Source organism: Hydra viridissima, unplaced genomic scaffold (genome assembly GCF_058129835.1).
Source record: "Hydra viridissima isolate aposymbiotic clone 2 unplaced genomic scaffold, HvirCarnegie_v1 scaffold_14, whole genome shotgun sequence".
NCBI classification, from domain to species: domain Eukaryota; kingdom Metazoa; phylum Cnidaria; class Hydrozoa; order Anthoathecata; family Hydridae; genus Hydra; species Hydra viridissima.
Window position 1 is genome coordinate 5,625,110 of NW_028324313.1, and position 23,681 is coordinate 5,648,790.

The following is a 23,681-nucleotide window of genomic DNA, read 5'->3' on the forward strand; positions in this document are numbered from 1 at the left end:
TAATCCCTTCCGGCGGCAAAGTAACATTATACCAAAACACGAACTCTTTTTGGAGGAGCAAAACATTGCCGTCCGTCTCCCAAAATTTTTTTGCCTCTACCTACAGCAGCTACTGCTTTCCGATTGACGGCCGCTGCTAGAAAATTTTTTAGAAGCCGGTGTCACGAAATAAATATTCCCCATTATAAAACTTCCCCCTGGCCGAAATATGCTTTCCGGGGGGAAAATTTATTTCGAAATAATATTTCCCCCCTTGTATAATTTTTTCCTTCATGTGCGAAATAAAATTTCCTCCGTGACATTAGTTCCCCCTAAATATTTTCTTAAATATACAAATTGATATGATTGCGCCATAAAATGTTAAAGAATGATCTCATAAAATAATAAATCTTTATAAATATATAATCTCTTTAAATGCTAAATTAAACTACATAAAAAACAAAGTTTCAATTGAATAAGACGCATCAATAAAAATAAAAAAAAGAATGTCAGATAAGTTTAAACTCGGTTTCTTTAAACAAATTGATAACAATAACTAAAATTACGTTTGATTATTAACAAAATTACTTCGTGCAAGTTTAGAACGTTTTTTCGAATGTTTTAAAAAGCAAAGGCTCGTAAATTTTCGATTTTGGACTATTTATGAACTAGTTATTCAAATCTGTATGAGCATTTTGTTATGCTTAGTGAAAAAATTTCATAAAATTGCGGATCATTTTTATGAAATAACTTACAATTTCTATTTATTACAGTCATTTGCTATCAGTAAAGAACAAGAATATTTGTGAACTATTATTATACAACTAGTTACATAAAAGTACAAAACTTGCAAATATAAGTTGTTTTTGTTTTATTTAACTATTTGAAAAAAGAATATGGAAAAAGAAGAAAGCGAGATTCTGGTTATATATCTCGGGAAAAAAGAATATCCATCGAAGTATACGAAAGACAACATAGTTGGAGGATGTCACTTTGGGCAAAACGCCACGATCAAAAAAGCAACTGACAGGTATTGGTGGAAGTCGATTTCAAAAGACATACGCGAATTTGTCGGATCCTGCCCTGAATGTCAACGTGCGAATCCTAACAACAAACCATCACCTGCGACGCTCCATCCAATCCCAGTTCATGACATTTTTCACCGTTGAGGAATAGATCTAATTGGTCCGTTGAAAGAAACTAAGAACGGAAAGAAGTATATTGTAGTAGCAACAGAATACCTGACTAGATGGGCTGAAGTTGATTCCATTACGGACAAGGATGCGGATTCTATTCATCGTTTCATTCTTCGTCTGGTATTTAGATTTGGGGCTTGCCACATTCTTCTTCACGATCAAGGACGTGAGTTTTGTAACAAGCTCGTGGAAGATCTTTTATTGAAATTAGACATAAAATCCGCAAAAACGTCAGCATATCATCCCCAGACTAATGGACTGACAGAAAGGTGATACATGGTTATACTCTTTTTTTTATTTTTGTATAGTTTTTATAATAACTTTTAAATTTGTTTTTTGTGTAAAAAAGGGGCATTATTTAATAGTTTTAAATACAACAGTTACTAGCTATAACTTACTTATTTTGCACAAAAGGTTCAACCAAACATTGATTACCCATATAATGAAGCTTGTTAACAACGAAGCAAACGACTGGGATGAACTTCTGGACCCGGTAGCTTTTGCATATCGAATAAATAAACAAGTTTCTACAAAATACTCTCCCTTTGAGATTATGTATGGAGTTAAAGCTCAGATTCCAATCGACTTGGAAAACCGGGCAAGAGAGATTTATCTGTGGGATACTAAAATTGACGAAGCCAAACAAGGATTGCGAATGGCTGAGTTCGCTGAAAAAATTGTCGCGAAAAGAAACGCAGCTAAAAAGAACATTACAATGGCACAAAATACACAGAAGAAACTTTACGATATTAAACATTTAGCTCAATCATTTGCAGTTGGCGACGAAGTTTTGAAATGCAATAGACGCAAAGACACACGAATGGGCGATAAGTTAGCTCCAAGATTCCACGGCCCTTACACAATAATAGATGTTTTAGACAAAGGAGTTTATCGGTTGCAAGATAAAAAAAGAATATTGAAACAAGTTGTTAACGCTATCAACCTAAAAAGATGGAATGAACCACAGAAATACACCATGTCAATTAAAACTGCAACCTCCGGTCAGAGTATTGATGAAGTTATAGCAACAGAAGCATTAAAAAATTCAGTCGAAAAAATCGATTATCAAAAAAAGGTTTCAAAATCAGAACCGTGGGTTTCAAAGTACAATCTAACAATTGGAGATAAACAGATCCTGACTTCAGACGCATGGTTGAACGACAGAATTATAGATGCGGTCAACAAAATGGTTTCAACACATCTTGGTAACAAAAACAATCAATCAACTCTTCTAGTTCTGACGCGATCTGGGTTCGAAGCAGTCACCTGTGAGTCGATCATCATTCTTCACGACGTCAACCATTGGGTGACAACTGCATGCATTGAAGGAGAAGTTTTGTATTTAGATAGCCTTAATAGCTCAGTTTCAAACTATGTTAAAGCTCAAATGAGACAACTCTATGTTAAACTTGTTAATCCCGAAGTTTTTCTTCCAGTAACAGTAGTACCATGCGCACTACAACCGAATACATCGGACTGCGGTGTTTATGCAGCTGCCTTTGCATTTCAATTGGCAATTTATGGAAATAATGGTATGACGCAAACATTTGAAAACAAAATGATGCGCTCTTATCTCATTTGCTGTTTGGAAACATCAATCATCACACCTTTTCCAAAAACCGTCTCTCGTAAACATGAACGCAAGAAGGGGATGCAAATTATCAACATTTAGAACATGTTATTTAGTATTTTTAAACTGTATTTTAACTGCTAAATTACGTTTTTATTTTACTTTGATTGTTTTTTTTAAAAGTAAAATACTGGGGGCCATGTGAAAATTCTACATAAGATCCGCCATGCATATTAACGTTCCTTGGTATCGGTCATAATTAACGTTTAGGCATGTTATTTAATAAATAAATTAGCGTAACAATAATAACTTATGTTTTATCAAAAAAACAAAAGTTTTAGTAAAAATATTATCGGGGGAATACTTATTACGGGCGGGGAAGAAATAATGTATCCCCCCGGAATGTTTATACTAGAATATACTTTCCGGTGGGAAAGTTTGTCCCGGTATATACTTTCCGGGGGGACAAAAATATGGGGAGAACATTAGTCACGCGACACCGGCTTTAATCGAGAGATAAAAGCCATCGGCGGTTGCCGTCAAAAATTGAAGAAAATTTAAAGTTTGTTTTTACATAATTAAACAATTTAAATATTAATTAGTGCAAAATACATTTTTCCAAAAAAAAGTATATTTTTATGTGGAGAGTGAAAATCTCATGACAGTAAAGGAATTCCATCGCAAAAAATTCTATTTCGGAAAAAAATATTCCGTTTTTGTGAAAGTTTTTTAAATGTTGGAAAAAATTCAAAGCCGTTAATCAACGCTTAAGTCCCTAAACATTTTTCACAACTCATGCAACGGGTAATCAAATATGATTAGGTTGGAATTGGACCTTTCAAAAAGTTTTGCAAAAATTATAAATCAAGTAAGTATAAATTATTTGATTAAAAATCGATTTTTGTCAGGGGCATGGGATTCCGATAGACTTCCTAGTAAAGGTTTATACACCCAAATAATTTTCATTTTGGTTATCGTAATTGTTGTTAACAACCACGCTGAATAACAACAACCACTTTAAAATCCACATACATGGACTTTAATAAATGTTAATTATATCAGTAATGAACGAGTGTAAACCTTAATATTTCTTAGAATAAAAACTACAACGTTACGCCATTATTAAACTTCGAACCCCAAATTCCAAAAAGCCGCCAAAAGAAAGAGCACTCCAAATTATAAAACGTGCTCACACGCTCCTCCATTCTCATTAAGTCCCAGTCTTATTTATATAGTTTCTACACTCCCCACCTTAGAGATCACTATCTCTAATCACTGGTTGGTCAGCTTCATCTTTAACTCTGCAGTTTTCGCCGACACCCGTTTCTCCGGTAGATCGATTGGAGGTCCACAGCTCGATTGAAGTTCCAAAGGAACCAAGCGCTTTAAGTCACGTTTCAACTTTACAGCAATCCCATTCTTTCCAATTACGCGTAGTACAGCCCCCCGAACCTTCCCATCGCTTCCAGTTATTTTATCGATCACTACACCCTTTTTCCAACAGCTTCGAGGCAATTTATTGTCGTCTTTAATCAACACCATATCATTTATTTGAATGTTATTTATAACATCATATTTCCGACGATTATAAACGTGGTGTTCCCGTAGTTCATTTAAGTATTCTTTGTAAAATCTTGTTTTAAAATATTCGATTGAAGTCTTCAGGTGTTCAAAACGTTCCAACGCATTAATTTCAATCTGGTCAGGATCCTCTGTATCAACCGACCCTGCTTGACTAAGAAGTCTTCTCCCCACAGTCAAATGAGAAGGGGTCAACGGTTCCACGTCGTGTTCATTAGACACGTAACACAAGGGTCGGCTATTTACAATCATTTCTACTTCAGCTAATTCTGTGTTTAGTTGATCAAAGGTCAGTCGGGCTTTCCCCAACGTTTTTCTTAACGTTCCTTTAATTATACGTATTAACCTCTCGTAAAACCCTCCCCACCATGGGGAAAGCGGCAAAATAAATTTCCAATTTATAAGTTTATCACGTAAAAATTTTGATAGTTCGTTTGATTTAAATGTAGAAAAATTGTCACTAATAAACATTTTGACATATCCTCTTCTAGCAAAAAATCGTTTAAGTGCGCAAATAACTGAAGGGACGTCCATACTTGGGGTCAATTCCAGGTGTACATTTCTTGTCACTGCACATGTAAATAAAAGCAGATAGGCTTTATGCAACGCATTGGTGTCTGAATAGATATTCTTTATGTAAAATGGTCCAGTAAAGTCAACTCCTGTATTAGCAAAAGCAAAATCACTGTTTAAACGATAATCTGGAAGAATAGGTGGTTCAGAACCTTTCATAGTTTTACCTTGTGCCTTTTTGCAAATAACACAATGTTTTATAATGGATAAAATCCTTTTTCTTCCTCTGGAAAACCAATACCTTGATCGTATTTCATTCAAGGTGCTGTTTATTCCAGCATGGCCTGTTTTTTCATGTGCTTGTAATATTAGTAATTTTGTGAACGTAGAATTGGTTCAGAGACAAATAGGATGTTTAATATCAATTTCCACAATTGCATTAGGTAAACGTCCATGTAATCGTAAAACACCATCACTATCATATTTTAAATTTAAGGATTGATAAATATCAGGAAACTCATTAAGCTTTTTTGCTAACAATTGTTCTGTTTTAACCCACATAATTTCAGCATGCATTACTTCTTCTGTACTAATATAACCCTATAGTTTTCTTTTTTCTTCTTTTTATTCGATATAACAAATTATTTATGATTCGCATCACATATGAGGTTACTAATAAAAGTTTGTTCATTGAGCTGAAGCTATCTATTTTTATTACCTCGTGTAAGTTCACAATTATTAAAACTCCCTCCACCACCGTGGCATTTTCCAGCATACTAAAAACAGTACAATCAATACTGGATTGATCCAACATATTTTCCAAATCAGCAATTCCTTTTAAATTACTTTTTTGTTTTTTCATCTCGGAATTGATAGACGATTTTGTTAATTCATCTTCACAATTGTTTTCCGCAGTCCAATGAGTAGGGTCAAGCCTTAAAAACTCGGGTCCATTCCAGTAACTCTTACTTTTGAGTACTACATTTAAATCATTTTCTCTAGTTGGAATATCAGCAGGGTTGTTGGTTCCAGAAACAAAATGCCAATCATTAATTGTAGATAAACTTCGTATTAAATTAACACGGTTTTCAACCCAACATTTCCATTCCTTATTTACTCCATGAATCCACGATAAACAAATTTTTGAATCAGTCCAATAGTAAATCCTTTCAATATGAAGTACACTATTAATTGCATTTTTTACAGAATTTACTAATTTGCTTAACATTAGACAACCCAAGAGTTCAAGTCTTGGAACCGTTTGCTTTTTTAATGGAGCAACCTTCGCTTTTGCTGTAAGTAAGTTTACAACAACCATATCATAAGCTTCAATTCGTAAATAACACAATGCTGTGTATGCTTGTGTTGAACTGTCACAAAAGCCATGAATTTGCACAGACTTTACTTGTTTAGCTATGTCAATAAATAAACATCTTGGTATGTGTAAACTACTAAGTTCTTTAAGTCCGTATAACCATTTATACCACTGTGTCCAGACATCATTAGGCAAGAGATCATCCCAGTCCATCTTTTCTGTACATATTCTCTGGAACATCATTTTTGATTGAATAGTAATTGGAAACAACAGTCCAAGAGGATCATATATTTTTGAACTGATACTTAATAAGGAACGTTTAGTTCGTGGCAATTTAAGTGCCTCATCCACTAATTCATCAAAACAAAAAACAAGTTCATCCAACTTGGTGTCCCAACTGAGTCCTAGAACTTTCTTATGCTGTTCAGTGTTAGGTATATCAACCTGAGACTTTATTAAGTTTATTAATTCTTTTGAGTTAGATGCCCACTTTGCTAATTCGAATCCACCTTCTTTCATCACCTTATGGGCTCTTTGAAAAAATTCAAAGGCATCAGCAACATTATTAAATCCAGTTGCAGTATCATCCACATACAGATTACAAAGAATCTGTGAAACAAAATCTTCAAATTCCTTAACATAGTTTTTTAAATGTTCTCGTATTGTTGCATTTAGTAGAAATGGACTGCATGTTAATCCAAAAACAACACGTTTAAAGCGAAATATTATTTTTTCTGGATTTTGTGAGAATACATCATCAAACCAAATGAAGCGCAAATAATCTTGGTCAGAAGGAGTAATACCAATATTCAGAAATGCTTGTTTGATGTCTGATATTATAGCAATCTTGTGAAGTCTGAATCGAACTAATATATCAAATAACAAGGTCAACAAACAGGGACCGGAATACAGACAGTCATTTAGTGATGGATGTTTATCATTTTTTGACGATGCATCAAACACTATTCTCACTTTCGTTGTATCTTTATCCAAACGAATGACAGCTGTATGAGGCATATAATGAATTCTACCTGGCAAGCCAGAGTCTGTGACCTTTTGAATGATTCCATCTTTTAAATATTGGTAAATGATATTATTATACTTGTGTAGAAGTGCTTCATCCTTGTCAAGTCGCCGTTTTAATGATTCAAGCCTTTTTTCACTATTTGAATAGTTATCAGGAAGAGTGTAATGAAATGGTTTAAATGGTAAGGCAACTACATATCTTTTTCCATCATGGTACACTTTATTTTGAAAATTATAGTAAACTTCATTTTCTTCTACTCCTAAGCCTTCAATTTCCCAAAATTTCATTAGATTAGATTTTAAACTATCATTGTCAACCTGTAAGGTATTAATATGTATGACATGCGTTGAATAATAATTTGAAGCTGTATAACTTCTTTTAACGGTCATGTTTGTTGGGCCACAAATAACCCACCCCAAATTACTTTCTAAGGCTACTGGTCCATCAAAGGTTTTCCTGATAATACGCCCTGTCATAAATTTATAATAATTATCCATTCCAATTAAAATGTCAATTTCGAGATTGTTCCCCACTAAATCATTTTCTGCTAATTGTAAATTTTTAAAATAAGGATAGGTTTTTAATGTCAATTTCAAATCTTGATTTTGCAACGGGGAACACAGGAAAGGTAAGCAAAGAGCTTCGATATATATATTGACAGGTTTGGTTTTTCCACGCACACAAATGTGTACTACATCTAATGTTCTCAGAATTCCTTCATCTGAAGCAAATCGTTTCATTAAAACTGTTTCTTGTCGTAATACTTTAAGATTTAGTTTCTTTCTTAGTGTTTCGGTACAATATGTTCGCTGACTACAACAATCAAATAATAATCTTGAATTTTCCTCTTTTTTATCATTAGTATTTTTAGTTAAAGCAGTTGCTGTTTGTAGCAATATCGTTTGTTGTAAGCAATTTACATGATTTGTAATAGTTTCCTTTGACTGGGAATCATTAAAATATTGTCTATCTCTTTTTTGTTTACTGGAGGTATTACATATGCTTACATTATGGTTTCCATTACATTTCACACACTTATACAACACTTTACAACTTTTGGAAATATGCCCTTTTTCCATGCAAATGAAACAACGCCCTTGTTTTCTTAATATATTTTTCCTACTTTCTCTATCAGTCACATTTAAACATTTATTAGAAAAATGATTCTTATTACAAAAGTAGCAAACCAAGGTTTTTTTTGTATCTACATGAAGTGTTTGAGCAGTGAATTCATTTTGAAAATCTACATCATTAATATCTGATGTCCTACCAACTGCTGAACAACGCTCACGAGCACAAAGTTCTTCATTAAAAATTTCAATAAGTTCATTTAAGTTCCAATTTTCGTGTTTGAATTTTCTTGAGATAATAATTTTTAATTCTGTTGGAATGCGATCAAATAAAATATTTATTAGCATTGATCCATATGTAGCTGTTTCCGCTCCAAGGTCATTTAAGTTTCTAACACTAGTTTCAAGTTTATCATAGACCATACAAAGTTTAACCAAGTCATCAATTGATCTAACCTTTGGTAATTTAAGTAAGTTGTCCATATTGGTTGAAATTAATACTTGAGTATTCCCATATCGTTGAGTCAACATGGTTATAGCTTTTTCATAATTATTTGATGTTAATGTTAACCCATAAATTAAATCATGGGCACTTCCTTTAAGCAATGTTTTTAAATAAGTAAATTTCTCTATGTCACTTAAAGTGTTATTTTCACCGATAGTTGTTTTAAACTGTTCCCAAAATCCTCTCCAATTTAAAATGTTCCCATCAAATTCCTCCAATGTAATTTTAGGTAAATTTATATTACTGTTACATAAACTGACTATTGACTTGGATGAAATTTCTCCTTTACTTACTGTCTTTAAAAAATTTTGAGCTCGAATGATTAATAACTGAATTTCATCAAGAAAATGTGAGCTTTCGTTAATTTCAATATCAATGGCTTCTTCGTCATCTATCATGGCTAAAATATCGTTATCCAATGTTTGTATAAGGTTTAACTTTAGACTTAAGTTTTCCAAACATGATTTCAACCTTTCTGCGTTGTCCTTAATGTATTCAAGCTCTTCTCCTATTCTAACAACATGTTGTCGATGTCCGCTTCTAATTCTTTTCTTTTTATTTAAATTTACACTCATTTTAAAACGATTTTCAATCAACTTTATATCTTTTTGTGTATTGACTTCACTTTTACTTAATACACAGATAATTCAGCAGTAAAACAATATCAATTTATTTTTATAATCACGTCGAGGTCACCATTTAAAATCCACATACATGGACTTTAATAAATGTTAATTATATCAATAATGAACGAGTGTAAACTTTAATATTTCTTAGAATAAAAACTACAACGTTACGCCATTATTAAACTTCGAACCCCAAATTCCAAAAAGCCGCCAAAAGAAAGAGCACTCCAAATTATAAAACGTGCTCACACGCTCCTCCATTCTCATTAAGTCCCAGTCTTATTTATATAGTTTCTACAACCACTTTACCGCTATTAACAAGAACCACGCTGAATATCAATTCGAAATTTAGAAAATGATTGTAAAATGCAGACCAATTTATTCTAACTGTATGAAAACTCTGAAGCAAAAAAAAGAACTAGTATGTGTTTTAAAACAGATTACTACTAAAATTTTGACATTTTTAAAGCAAAAGTAAAAGCCAAATAAGATTTAAATGCTTTTATTTAAGAATATTAACAATGTACAATTATGTAAACAAAATCAATCGCTGGAACAAGAAAAAGGCATCGATTAACCATATCACTGAGTCCCATTTGAAACGTATTTTATAACCCCGGATTGGCATTTTTAAAAGACATATTCCATAATAAAATGTATAAAATTTCTTCCACATCATCATAATATAAAAATATGAAATACAAACTACACTAGTGAAATATAAAAAAATATGAAAAATAAAAAATACAAACTATATGAGCGAATTACTTCCATTCTGAGTTACATTAAATATCAAGTTTTAAAGTAAGTTTAACAATATCTTCTCTTTAAGTATCATTGAGTAACGTAAGTTTCTTGAGCTCATGTTACATCTTTCTCTTCGATGAATAAAGTTAGCAACACTGAATGCAATTTATTAGTTTAGTATCAATTTCAAATTTAGTAATTTCTTTTTGCAAGAATGCTGTAAGTCTACTATTTAACTGTCTTCCGTAAAATCTACGAGAGCAAACTATATTTGATTTGTATTTGAACTTCTTTGTTAAATAATGGGCTGTTATACAAAGCCAATAGGATCTAACCCTATTCTTCCACAAATCGGTTGATTTGGCAATATGGGTAACTGACTTAAATTTAGCTCTAAGATCGTTCTTGTTTTGATAGTATTACTTCCTTAATTGCTTCGCTATTGTCTTTCGATGAAGCGGCTTGTAAAGTGGAGCAAGAATGTTTAGAAGGCGTTGCATACCAGGTTTATGAAAATCGTTAAAAAAATGGCTTCATCTATTTCATCTTTGTGCTGCATCCCAACTAATTTATCTTGAACAAGTAATTTTTTTTGAGAATGTAAAGATACTCAGATTTTTTATGAATATGGAAAATATGTTTTCGCAGATTTGGTTCAGGCCCACACGCAAGGTTTCCATTCTCCGGACACATCAAACAAACATACTTATTTGTGTTGGCAACAAATGAAAAGAATGCTTTTCAAAGAATCTCTACTTCCCATATGGGTGTCTCCCATATGGGAAGTAGAGATTCTTTGAAAAGCAAATTTATAAGTTGTTTAGGTTATTTCTAAATTGGTTTAAGAAAGAAACCCGAGAACCCCACGTAAATATCCCCCTAACAAAAATTCCCCACGAAAAAATCCCCCCTCCCCCAAAAAACAACAACAAACCTTTGTTTAAATTAAAAGATTGCCTCCCCAAGTCCTAACCGTCAGTTGTTGTGTGTACTACTTTGTGTATGTTCTCCCTTAAGGTGAGTTTCCACTGATCCGTTTTAGCTACGGGAAAGGGAAAGGAATGGGAAAATTAATCATGTGAGCATTCGCAAAGATTAATTTTCAAAATATTAATATATTAATATTACAAATTGCTCTTTCCTTTTCTCTTAGCTAAAACGGATGAGTGGAAACTCACCTTAACAATCAGTCAATATATATGTACACTAATTCCAAAAAAATCATTTGATAAAACAAAAATAAAAATGCAACAAATAAATTAAAAAATTTACACATTAAAAGCGGTATCAGGAAAAAAGCTGATACAATGATAAAATGACAGTAAAGCGTATCTAAGTATATAAAAGAAACTATTTAGGCATTTTTCTCAGGAAGTTTTTTTAAGGAGGATAATTTTCTTGACACCGCCTGAATTCCATACGTTCCGTCATTGAAAATTTTCAAAAAGATAACTGTTCCAGTCTAAGACTGGTAAAATATTTCAATGTTCGGCCAGGAATTGAGCTTCTTTTTTAAACAGGGTCTAAGAATGGTTTCAAAGCAAATGCGAAATTGTTCCAGCGCTAGGAATGGTTTTAATTGCCAATATAATCGGAGTCGATTATTGATATTTTAAAGGTGCACAGGGAAAAAAAAGTCTTAGTCCGTTCAGACCAGTTGTTGCCCCAAACTAAATTACCTATGCTTTACTGCAAGTTTTGTTTTACTCCATTTCACTCTCTCATACAATCCTTTCAAATCCTATCAAAAATTTCAAATCCTATCCTTTAAAAGAAATTTTCAATCCTATCCTTTTAAAGAAAATGTAGACGAAAAGTAAATTTACTTACTTTTTAAGTATAGATTACTTTTAATTGAAACTAAAAGTTATTTAAAATGTAAACTTAAGTAATCAAAAGTAATTTTATGTAATTTACTTTTAATAGCCATTTCATTTTAGTTACAAAATAACACATTTCTACTTAGGAAAACTAATTATATAAGTAAATTTTATTTACATTTGATTGCATGTAACTTTTTTATAATCTATTGTAAAATGCTTTTTTTTTTTACAATTACGGTAATACAATTTTTTTAAAAATAAATTCTTTTTAAATGTAAAAGTAAGTTACATTTCGAGGTAAAAATATATTATGTAATGCAATTTTAAAAAATTAATTAACTTATAAATGTAAAAGTAAATTACTTTTCTATGTAACTCAATTTTACATGTAAATGTAAATTACTTTTTTATATAATCTACTTAAATATAACTTACATTTGAAAGTAAATTCACCTTTCTTTACAAAATAAAAATTGTTTTAGAAAAGTAAATTTAAGTTTTTTTTGAACGCTTACAATTATATACGCAATTTACTTTTTCATAAAGGCTTACTTACTTGAGTAAATAAAAAAAAGTAAGTAAAAGTGCCATCCCTACTGCTGACCTAAATATTTTCCATGATCAGCTAACTAATTACAGAAGAAAAAAACAACAAGTTAGTAGAGTTTTTCCCAAAACTATTTCCTCAATTATATCCTGGGTCGCTGACACAATTTACAAAAACTGTATTTAAGATTTGGATATTTTTATATAAAAACCAACTTTTCTTATCAGTTTTTGCATCGCATTAAGTCCCATTTGAAGATCTTTGAATTTTCAGGTGGTATTTCAAGGTGTATTTTTAGATAGTATTTTTAGGTATTTTTTAGCGGCTTAATAACAAAATAAACAATGTACAGTTTCAAATTTAATTTTCTAATCAGCGAAATCCTCATGGTATTTCACCAAACAACAAAATCCTCTTACCATTTCACCAGTCAGTGAAATCCCCTTGGTATTTCACTTTTAACTTTAGAATAACATTTTTAATATGGATCATAGACACATTATTATCATTATTATCATCTCTAATGTAAGTTTTAAAGAAAATTCCTTCTCTACTAAGCTAATGTTCATCTTCGTTCAACTGATGCCATCGAGATACTGTTGAAGTTGATGACATCATTGTAACCCAATGCTCGTTTCCATATTTTCCACATTTACTTGAGCTGCCAATAGAAACACTTCCAAGAATTCTAGATTTAGTAAAGACTTTTCCGCTACGGCTGTGAATCTCAATTATAAAATTTATATCTTCCAGCTTCAAATTAGGATTCTTCAGCTCTGAAACATGGAACACAAATTCTTCGTTAAAATTAACATTTTCTTTAGCCGGAAGTGACTCTGTTAAAACACTTTTTTCTTCGGAATTCAAGTATCTAAACACTACTCTTCCTTGAATTTCTTTATCAAAGGGATTAATATTGAGATTTTTCGCTTGGCTTAAAACAATGCTGAATCTTCGAGCAGCAGATAGGTATGTTGTGTGAATATATGCTTCCGGCGCAGCCTTGTCATCTTTCAGGTTCGTACATTGAATGACAGTTTTCCATAATCCTTTTTCTAGATTTATGAAATAATTATATAAAAGTTAGTCCTTCTTTTTGCAATAATAATAATAATAATAATAATAATGATAATAATAATAATAATAATAATAATAATAATAATAATAATAATAATAATAATAATAATAATAATAATAATAATAATAATAATAATAATAATAATAATAATAATAATAATAATAATAATAATAATAATAATAATAATAATAATAATAATAATAATAATAATAATAATAATAATAATAATAATAATAATAATAATAATAATAATAATAATAATAATAATAATAATAATAATAATAATGATAATAATAATAATAGTAATAATAGTAATAATAATATGATGATGATGATGATGATGATGATGATGATGATGATGATGATGATGATGATGATGATGATGATGATGATGATGATGATGATGATGGTGATGATGATGATGATGATGATGATGATGGTGATGATGATGATGATGATGATGATGATGATGATGATGATGATGATGATGATGATGATGATGATGATGATGATGATGATGATGATGATGATGATGATGATGATGATGATGATGATGATGATGATGATGATGATGATGATGATGATGATGATGATAAGCAAAGGTAAAAATAAATCTTACCTTTGCTTAATCAGAAAAAGTTTGCGCTCTTATATTTAAGGTAAAAAAGAAATTTGGAACTGGCCAAAATTTATGCTGATTTGGGCTAACTTTAAGCCAATAGTCAAAGTTGCTCCACTAAACTAAGTTTAATTAAGGGTAATTATGATACATTATTTGCTATTTGAATTTTCAACTAGGAAATGTACCATAACTACCTTTAGCCTTAAATAATTCTTGGCGTGTTGGATCCAACACGGAGCTAATTTGGATTTTGTCGTAACTCCAGTATTTGATTAACAAAATCAAATGAATGAGTTAGAAGAAAAAAAAGCAAATAAATGAGTAATGTGAAGTTAAAAAATTTTTAAGTGTAAAAAGTAAAAATTTTCTTTTAACCAAATTTATCAATTTTAAACTTTGTTTTTCTTCAGTTTCGATGGTCATTTTCCTTAATTTAAGCAATGGTTAACAAATCAATTTTTCAATGTAAATATTAATGTAAATACCTGGTGGTGGAGTTAGTCCATTTTGTTGAAGGATTTCTTCTAAAGAAACTTCGACATATCCGTAAGGGTTTTTTTTCGAGTACCGATCCACTGTCCAAATGTTAAACTTTATTTTAATTGGGGGATCTTCAGATATTCTACTTGAGTCTAATGGAAAACGGAAACTTTGTTCAAACTTCGGTTCCGGTCCAGCAACGTAATTACTATAATAGATGGACGAATTGTTTGATAGCATTACGCTTACAACAATATTCTGTCTAAAGTAGTTTGGTAAATTTTTTCCTCGGTTAAGAAATACTTCCAATTCATTTGTTCGCAGGTAATAATAAAGTTGAAACTTTAATTGAGGGCTGAAACATTCTTTTTTTTTAGTTTTGTGCTTCATAATCGCACTTCTACTTTCGATGCCTAGACTCTCTTGACTGCGATTACTTTCACTTAAAACTGGTGAGTATTTAACCTCAGAAAAAGTAAAATCCTTCCAAGGAAATGTTTTAAAATCCACGAGCGAGTTATTGAATCTACCAGCAGAATTATTTCTGCTCATCCTCTTCCTCCAAAGTTTACAAAGGATAAAGATTCCGATTAGAAAAAGGAAAAAAAGTCCAATGATTACCCAGATAAGAATCTTTAGGTAGGCTATTTCTTTCTGTTTAGTTAGTCCCATTTAAGGTTTAAAAAAATGTAGTTTTAATTGATGTAAATTTAATTAAATTCAAAAATTCTATTCAAGTATCAGGTAATTCATGTAAGGTATCGGTTCTACAAGTCGGGTGCAATTTTAACTATAACATTTGAGAACTTTAGTTTTTACCCCTAGAGAGAAAAGCTTTCAAGTTAGAATATCTAAATTTTATGGTAATCAATCAAACATATAAAGTTTTTTATTAATTGATTTTATTCATTTACTCGTCGGCCAATTTAATTGCCTTGAGTACTATAATGTAGTAACTAAGTTGTCGAAGTACCAAAATAACAAAATATCCAGTAGATTTCTCTGTCCTTAAAATTTCATTTCCAATTATATAAGCAGCTTTAGTGACAAATATTTTATAACAAATATACTTTACAGAAAATAAATATTTTGTACATCACAGAAATTGGTAGTGAGCATAAAATTAGGATGCAGTGCTATGCATTACAACGAATTGAAAAACCTACCTCAGACTGCACGCGCGTGTAACCTCGCTTCTTAAAGGCTTGTTTATATTTGCGTATAGTCTATCTCTATGATTTAGCTAAAATTGAGACAACTAAAACAAAAAAAAAGTATTTACTTATTTAATGTTTGAGTCGAAATCAAATTTAAATAGTATTTTGCAAACCTTTTCATGAAATGTTAAACTGTACAACGTCATATAAACTATTACATTTCCATTTTCATTTGCGACGTTCAAAGCTTAAAATGAGACCACTAAAAGAAACAAATATTGACAATCGCTCATAAAAAAAGCTTTTGCTTTAAAATTCTGGTTTATTGTTACTTGCTCAAGTTTAAATTTTCGTAGCGTCTTCATTAGCAAATACCTTATGATTAAGATATCTACATCCTTTTTATTTCTTTTTATTACTCTAATGTCACTTAACTAGAAACTGAAGCGAATTTAAGAATTTCTCTTTTAATTATTTTAAATAAAAATTTTTTTTGTAAAAATTTTTCTCTATTTGATTTAGACTTTTCAAATTGTTTATGCAAGCGCTGTACAAAGATAAAGTTCAAAAATCAGAATAAAATCTTCCTCCTCGATTATGCAAGAATTATTTAAAAACCTATAATAAAAAAAAACGCAGACATCTTGTTGCTAAAATGGAAATCATATCAGATGAATTCTGCCTAGTTAATTCTTCGTTAAGTATTGAAGGTTATAAACTTGTTTCCGATCTTCATCAAGTTGTCATTGTCTGTTAATTATGAGTTGCTTTTGAGTTAAATGAGCTGCCATGTTCTTAAAGCACTCACTTGATCACAGTTGTCATATTCTCTTTTACATAAATAATTTTATGGAAACTCTTGATAATAACAATTTTAGTTTTAAAATTCTAATAAAATGCAGGTTGTTCAAGATGTCGCTGTAGTCTGCTGCTTATAAATGTATTTAAAACAGGCCCGTCGAGAGGATGAATGAGGCCCGTCAAGGGATGAATGAGACCCGACCCAACTTACTCTAGTGGAGCTCTGGAGAACAAATTGTTGTAAACAGAGGGGAGGAGGGGGAGTTTCCGGTCGCTTCACTTTTCGAAACATTTTTTGGTTTTTTTTTTTACTTACTTTGTTTTTGTGAAAACAAAGTTTCATTTAATTGGTAAGTCTCAAGAAAAAAAAAAATTCTTTTTAAATCACGCATATTGATCACTCAACATGAGGCTGTTTTGCACTTTGAAATGAGTTTTTCTTTGCTACAATAGTAAAATTTTTAAGATAGCTGTCTATAATTTGATAGACGTCTTCTTAGCCAACGTCTTTTTCAATAATTTTGACTAACTATCGTGCTCATTTCAGCCGTGTTGTGTTTTCTCTGTGTTTAGATCATACTTTCAGCTAATAAAAAGATTCATTATTTTTATGTTTTTTAAATTTTCTTTTCTAAATGCTATCGTTATATTAAATTAAAAACTGAAAATAAATTATGAACTTGCTATAACAGTGTCAATATTTTTCAAGGATAGAAAAGAATTCGGATCCATTTTTGGCTTTCTCTTTTTCTGAAAATGCTAAAGAAAGAGAATCAATAATCAGAGATGCCAGCTTACAGTTAGAGAAATAAGTATCCGAACCAAACCTTTTATTATGGAAAATAATTTTTGTCAGGTTATTTCAGAAAAAAATAACTTTATAAAAATAAAAAAAATGATTATTCTGAAAGAAAATTTATTACGAATTCAATATGCAAAAAAAAAAATATCAATAATAATATTTAATTGATAAAAAATTAAGATACAATTAAACAATGCAAGTTTTTAGCATTATATAGGTATCCGAACAAAATTTTAAATATTAAGGCCCAAAGATTAATACTTTTCCAAGAAATTATTTTTATGACTTTTTAATATCGAGTTTGACCGTCTTTAGCTTTTATGACTTCTGCAAGTCAACATGGCATCGGTTCAACCAATTTGTTTGTCCTATCTGAGCCGATATCAGTCCAAGCTTCTTGGAGTATGATCTTTAGCTCTTCTTTTCTTTTTAGACATCGTGTGCCAAATTTTTTATCCACAATACCCCAGAGATATTCAATTGGATTGAGATCTGGACTTTGCGCTGGCCATTCAAGTAACTCAATTTGCTTTTAGATAAAAAAACTCTTTTGCTTTCTTTGACGTATGTTAGGGTCATTGTCTTGTTGGAAGAAAAAATGTTTTCCTAATCGCAGTTTTTTAGTTGAAGCCAGAAGATTTTTTTATTGAGAATGTTAATATAAGTCCATAATTCCATTCAAATTCAATAAACTCCAGTTTTCCTATTCCGTTCAAAGCCATCGATCCCCATACCATAACATTACCTCCACTCAATTTTACTGTGCCTCAAATACAACTGAGTGTGAATGCTTCACCTTTTTTTCTCCATACTTTTTGAGCTTCATCGGACTTCACAAATTAAACTTTGACTCGTCCGTCCACAAAACTTTCCTCCAGAATGATGCCGGCATATTTTTTAGCAAATACAAGTCTTCATTTTCGATGGATTTTTGAAAGTAATGGTTTCTTGCGTGGAATTCTTGCTTTGAATCCACTTTCTTTCAATCGATTTCGAATAGTACATGAGCTCACTCGTAACCCAAAATCTTTCTCAATGAGGCTTGACACTTTTGGTGCTAATAAAAAGCGTTTTTTTTGCACCATCTTGACAATTTGTCGATCTATTCTTGATGTTGTTTTAAGCTTAGCTCCGAATCTTGGCTGATTTTGCATATATCCAAACATATTATACTTTATATTCAGATCGCTGATTGTTCCTAATGCCATTCCAGTCGCTTTATTTATTGACCTAAATGTTTTACCTTGCTTGAACAAGTCAATAAGAAAATTGCGCCAAGCTTGGGACCATTCCTTGATTTTAACTCCCATACTTGATGATATCAATGGTAAATCAAATGAATTTAAAAAAATATTAGTCAGTTGTTAAAAATTACTCGTTGTAAAACAACAATATTTCTAAAAATATTGATTTAAAAACTTTTTTTAATAATCAATGTCAAAACCTCTTTTACAAAACATGTTCGGATATTTAATTTTCATTGAAGTTTTAAAATAAAATGCATTTAGAATAATTTTAAAAGTATTTATCAAAAACATGTTTTTCTGAAAAAAACCTGACAAAGTTTATTTTTCACAATAAAATCTTTTGTTCGGATACTTATTTCTCTAACTGTAGGTATTCAATCGGTTAATAAAGGCTCTGCCCACATAGTTCATAACTCATTATGTCAATCCAAAATTGTAATGGTCAATATTTTGAAGAATTTTTTAAAAAAGAGCATGCAATTTAAGAAGATTACCGTACATATAGTTTGGTGGTGCAAGATTCTGTAAAGAACTCGATTGACATCCGGAATCTAAGGAATCTGAAAGACCTCATTTAAAAGAGAAGTCCGCCAATTATTCCCTTCAGTTATTCCTTTCTAAAAAAAATGCGCCTATTATTCAAATCGGTTCGCGGCTCAGCAACCCCTCCGGGAAAAGTAAAACTTTAGATGTCTATGCTGGGCAGAATCATACTTGATCAATTAAACATGTTAATTTCTAAACAGTTCATTTGTAAATATAATTAGTTCATCGTATTCATACAGATTATTTGTATTTCTCATAAACAGATGCAATAATGCAATTTGCAAACATATTAGCGTTCCATTCTTACAGATAATGAAATTTTAAAATTTATATCAAAAAGTTATATTATGTCGAAAAATATCTCCTAGAAACATAGATCAATGGGGTTTTAATGGTTACTTAGTCTTTTATTTATGTACTAATCATTCTATATATAGTGTACACTAAAATCCAAAAATCAGACCAATAGCTAATTGACAATTCTTAAGAATTCTTATGTTTTATTTGAATCATTTTCGAATTTCTTAATTCCAATCTGCAATATTTTGATATAATCCAAATATTGCAGATTCGAAATAACAGATTCAAAACAATTAAAATCCAATGTAACATGAAAAACTTCTATTCCCCCTCTCATCAATACACAGTTTTTTTTTCTTAGTATACTTTTTTTCTTAGTATATAGGAAAGTTTATTTATCAAGTTTGTGGATAATATCAAAATTTTGAATGTTATCTCATGTTATCTTAGTCTGAGGAATTATTTTTTGCATGTTATTCAATTTTTCTTTTTTCGTAAATAAATTGATTTACACATTCTTACACAACTTTAGCCTTTTTTTATTTGCCTTATCTTATATTCCGAGGCTATAAAATTTTCCTTTTCGAGTAAATAAAGTATGAAATGTTCAAACTAAAATAGGTAAATTGAACATTTTATGATCAGAGTAAATTTTTATAGTTTAGCTTTTTCATGGTCATGAAATTTCGTCTTTCAGTCAACACCTACCCCAAGCGTAGATATGTTTTTGAGCACAAATATATAAATTAAAGCTGCTCCATTATACTCCATTTTGATATATGGTCAATTGTCAGAGTTAATTTTTGGTAATGCATCTGGATACTTTAGCAAAGATAGATACTCAGCACCGAGTTTTAACTTTTTGTTTATAAATTTTTTGACAACTGTTAAAAGATAGGATCAGAAGATAATAATAAAATAATGAAACAAATCTTCATTCGTTTCACTGAGCCCTTTCTGTCAAAATAATTTTCCTCCATAAAAACCTCTTTATTCTTAAAAGTTTTAATTCTTTTTTCTTCGCTTTATGGGTTTCCTCGCCGAGTTGTCTGATTGACAAGATTAAACGTCTTACTATTTACGCACTATTGTAAAATTATGTGAAACCTCTTTATCAAATTTTCGTACATCTTTGTTTCGTTATCTTTGCAGACATTTTCGAGTTTCACAGATAAATCTCATGTACATAAATCTCATAAACTTTCCAATATACTAAGAAAAAAAACAACTGTGTATTGATAAGAGGGGAATAGAAGTTTTACATATTACATATCCAGGTTTTGGTTGATCTACCAATATTACTAGTTCCTTCCTAAGATTCTCAAAAACCTCTTCTTTTCGTAAAAAAATTTTCTTTTTGTCCCCCCCCCTCCCCCCATACTTGACGACTGGTTATGCCTAATCTTTAAGCCACGTTAAACAACATTTAAAAAACCGTATCCAAGAATAGAGGCTTATCATGCCAGTTTTAATATTTGACTCTCACTGATTTTTAGGGTGACATTCCTCAAGCCATTGATTTCCAATGGTTTTACCTTGCATATTATAAGGACGGGTATTTGTTTTTTATGAGTAGTTCAGTGATAGTATGAGGGCGGATATTTTTAATTTTAAGAGATAAGTTTATTTTTGGAAAATGTATTTTTGTTTGATCACATTTGTGTGTTAGGGTGTTGGGTGTATTTCATGCATAGTTCGTGTATGGTTCGGGTGTGGTTTGTATAACGGAAGACTCCTAGACTTCTAACACTTTAGATTTACATAAGACATAAAAAAAAAATCTTAACACAGTTAATAACAATATAATAATTCCTCAATCAAAATATAAATGAAATGGCATTGATACTTACTAATGGTTACTCTCGTTTCACTTAATAAATACTCTTAAATGTTTAACTCGTGTACATATTCTTTTCATATTTACAATTACAGATATCTAATCAAAATTCACTCAAAAAATATTCTCTAACCACCTTTGGACTCGTGATTGAAGCATATTAGAGCGATTCTCACTTTAAAATTTTCTTTTTCTCTTTGAAAATATCCTTTTGCTTCTTCTTTTTTATTTTTTTTATCTCTTTGTTCAAAATCACTCATCTCTTTTTTTCTAAAATTCTCTTTTTTAAAATTCTCTCAAAAATTTTCCTATCAATTTTTCCATAAAATCTTCCTCAAAATAATCCTCTTTCTGATTTTCTCATAAAATCTTCTCCGAAAACATTTTAAAAAAATCCTCGAGATTTTCTCAAAGACTCTTCCCATAAAATAATCTCTTAAATTTTCTCAATCGTTTTTTATGTGTCTGCAGGTCAGGTGTTGTAGCACAGACAAAGGATTTTATCTTCAAGTTCTTTCCATGTTTTTGTTTCGACCTCTTAGTCATGGTTCTCTAAAACAGGCTTTACCAGTTACCTTTTGATTAGAGTTTGGTTTCAACCTGTTTTTAAAAATCAAAAAATAGTACAGAATTTTCGCAAGTTTACTAATTGAACTATTAATATTTTATCAGTGAAGTTAAAAATTGAATTTCTGATCTTTTTTGCAAAAACGGTTTTAAACTTTACTGATGTGGCTGATTTATTTTTTATGAAATTGCACAGACAGAATTGAATCAATAAACCAAAAATTATAATTAAAAAAGGCAAACAATGCAATAAAGTTTTTAAATGGTCAATAAGGGTCATATCAAATGACTGACTTTATCATTTTTTTTCAACAAACTTTAAGTCACTTTGGCAGTGTGACAAGGTGCTCCATCTTTTATAATTATGGAGTCATATCAAATCATCCTATTCTTAAGAATATTGAATAGAGTCCTTCCTGCAATATGGAAACATATCTAGCTGAACTGATTATTACCTTGGCACTCCACTAGCTCTGACTGACTACGGCTCTGTATTGTACCGCAAAACATATTTGAGAAGCCACCATGTTTCACTGTCGGCTACAATCTTTTGATATCAAGTTCTTGGCTGCGGAGTCTCCATACCCATACCCTTCCACTGTCTGAGAATATTACAAATCTTGACTCATCAGAGAATAACACGGAATTTCAAAATGCAATAGGTCTCTCCACTATTTCAAAAACCTTTTCTGTACTTAATATTGGCTAGACGAAGTGGCTTCTTTCTTGCAGCTCTACCATTGTAGCCTAGTTTATAAAGATACCTGACAGCTGTTCTAGGACTGACACAAGCTTGTGTTGCTATGTTTGAATTCTTAATCTTGCATGTGGTCAGTAGTGGCAGAATGGTTGCAACCAGCTCAAATTGTTCATCCGTAGAAATGGGTGCAGTCCATTCCTTTTTATCAGCCCTGAGAGCACACAGCACACTTCGGAGATGGTCAATGTCTAGGAGCATCACCTGGACAGAGTTCCATTTAGAAGCACAAAAGGTGGTGATCTTTCTGTAGGGTACTGAAACAAAAACTAAAATAAAAGTTCGTATAAAACTTCGCATAAAACCGTAAACTCTTAGAAAACTTATAAACCAACAAAGAAATTAAAAATAGTATTTGTAAAAGTTTGACATTATGCAGTAAAACTTTGTATTTACATCTACTTAAAAAGTTAAAAATTTAACCATTCATCTCGAGGCACTTCTTTTTCAACACCCCTTCAGCAAGAGTAGGGTGATGGACTCGGGCGGAGATTGTCCTGCATGCATCGGTAGCAGCCTTGATATCAGGCTGTTTGGTGACAAGCCTTTCTAGGGCCACGATAAGCTTGTGGTCAATGCACGTGATTGAACCACTTTCAAGATTAGCAATAGTCTCTGACTCCCTCAGTGCAGCTTTTATATCTGAAGCTTGGTCACAAAAAACAACCCGCTTCTTGACCATTTTAAGTGACTCAAAACTTTTAACCAAGTTCTCCAGCTGAGTAGCAATATTCTAACCAGTGTGCTTACCTGGGAATGGAACAGCTCCAACGTTACCTTTCGTCGAATAAACTCCTTGGTGATGTAATAAAGAGCCACCGACATCAATGGATTGTTATTGCGTGAGGTCCAGATGTAATTGCTGATTGCAACTCGGTCTCAATGAGGAAGCTCCTTGTCAAAAACATGCTCTTCATGGCCATCTGCAGATTCCTGTAGAGGAGAGCTAACTTGAAGCAAGCTTTGCAGGTACCACTTTTAACCTTAA

General features: G+C 31.3%; 5 protein-coding genes across 5 annotated transcripts; 1 reads left to right on the forward strand and 4 right to left on the reverse strand.

The window, feature by feature from the left end:
• Positions 1-967: 967 nt before the first annotated feature.
• On the forward strand, positions 968-2,906 carry LOC149879036 (uncharacterized). Its single transcript, XM_090071798.1, has 2 exons — positions 968-1,444; positions 1,590-2,906. Exon 2 carries the CDS (start codon positions 1,618-1,620, stop codon positions 2,845-2,847), a length of 1,230 nt encoding a protein of 409 aa, XP_089927924.1. The 5' UTR covers positions 968-1,444; positions 1,590-1,617; the 3' UTR covers positions 2,848-2,906.
• A 916-nt stretch (positions 2,907-3,822) lies between these two features.
• On the reverse strand, positions 3,823-9,739 carry LOC145193822 (uncharacterized). The gene has a single exon (XM_090071759.1). It carries the CDS (start codon positions 9,329-9,331, stop codon positions 5,429-5,431), a length of 3,903 nt encoding a protein of 1,300 aa, XP_089927885.1. The 5' UTR covers positions 9,332-9,739; the 3' UTR covers positions 3,823-5,428.
• Positions 4,018-4,578, reverse strand: LOC145187013 (uncharacterized). Its single transcript, XM_080063318.2, has one exon. The coding sequence runs from the start codon at positions 4,576-4,578 to the stop codon at positions 4,018-4,020; it is 561 nt and encodes a 186-aa protein (XP_079919444.2).
• Positions 9,740-12,608: 2,869 nt separating the features above from the next.
• On the reverse strand, positions 12,609-16,107 carry LOC145181467 (uncharacterized). The gene is made up of 4 exons (XM_090072192.1): positions 16,010-16,107; positions 15,846-15,937; positions 14,685-15,500; positions 12,609-13,554 (listed from the first exon to the last, which is right to left on the reverse strand). The coding sequence occupies exons 3-4, from the start codon at positions 15,349-15,351 to the stop codon at positions 13,058-13,060; spliced, it is 1,164 nt and encodes a 387-aa protein (XP_089928318.1). The 5' UTR covers positions 15,352-15,500; positions 15,846-15,937; positions 16,010-16,107; the 3' UTR covers positions 12,609-13,057.
• A 2,246-nt stretch (positions 16,108-18,353) lies between these two features.
• LOC149879037 (uncharacterized) lies at positions 18,354-18,749 on the reverse strand. Its single transcript, XM_090071266.1, has one exon. It carries the CDS (start codon positions 18,747-18,749, stop codon positions 18,354-18,356), a length of 396 nt encoding a protein of 131 aa, XP_089927392.1.
• Between the last annotated feature and the right edge of the window lie 4,932 nt (positions 18,750-23,681).

Coding starts and splice junctions, on each gene's coding strand:
- LOC149879036 (XM_090071798.1), top strand. CDS start 1,618: ATGAAGCTTGTTAACAACGAAGCAAACGACTGGGATGAACTTCTGGAC.
- LOC145193822 (XM_090071759.1), bottom strand. CDS start 9,331: ATGAGTGTAAATTTAAATAAAAAGAAAAGAATTAGAAGCGGACATCGA.
- LOC145181467 (XM_090072192.1), bottom strand. CDS start 15,351: ATGGGACTAACTAAACAGAAAGAAATAGCCTACCTAAAGATTCTTATC. Junction 13,555..14,684: donor TGGACTAACTCCACCACCAG/GTATTTACATTA, acceptor TCATAAATCTAG/AAAAAGGATTATGGAAAACT.
- LOC145187013 (XM_080063318.2), bottom strand. CDS start 4,578: ATGATTGTAAATAGCCGACCCTTGTGTTACGTGTCTAATGAACACGAC.
- LOC149879037 (XM_090071266.1), bottom strand. CDS start 18,749: ATGGGAGTTAAAATCAAGGAATGGTCCCAAGCTTGGCGCAATTTTCTT.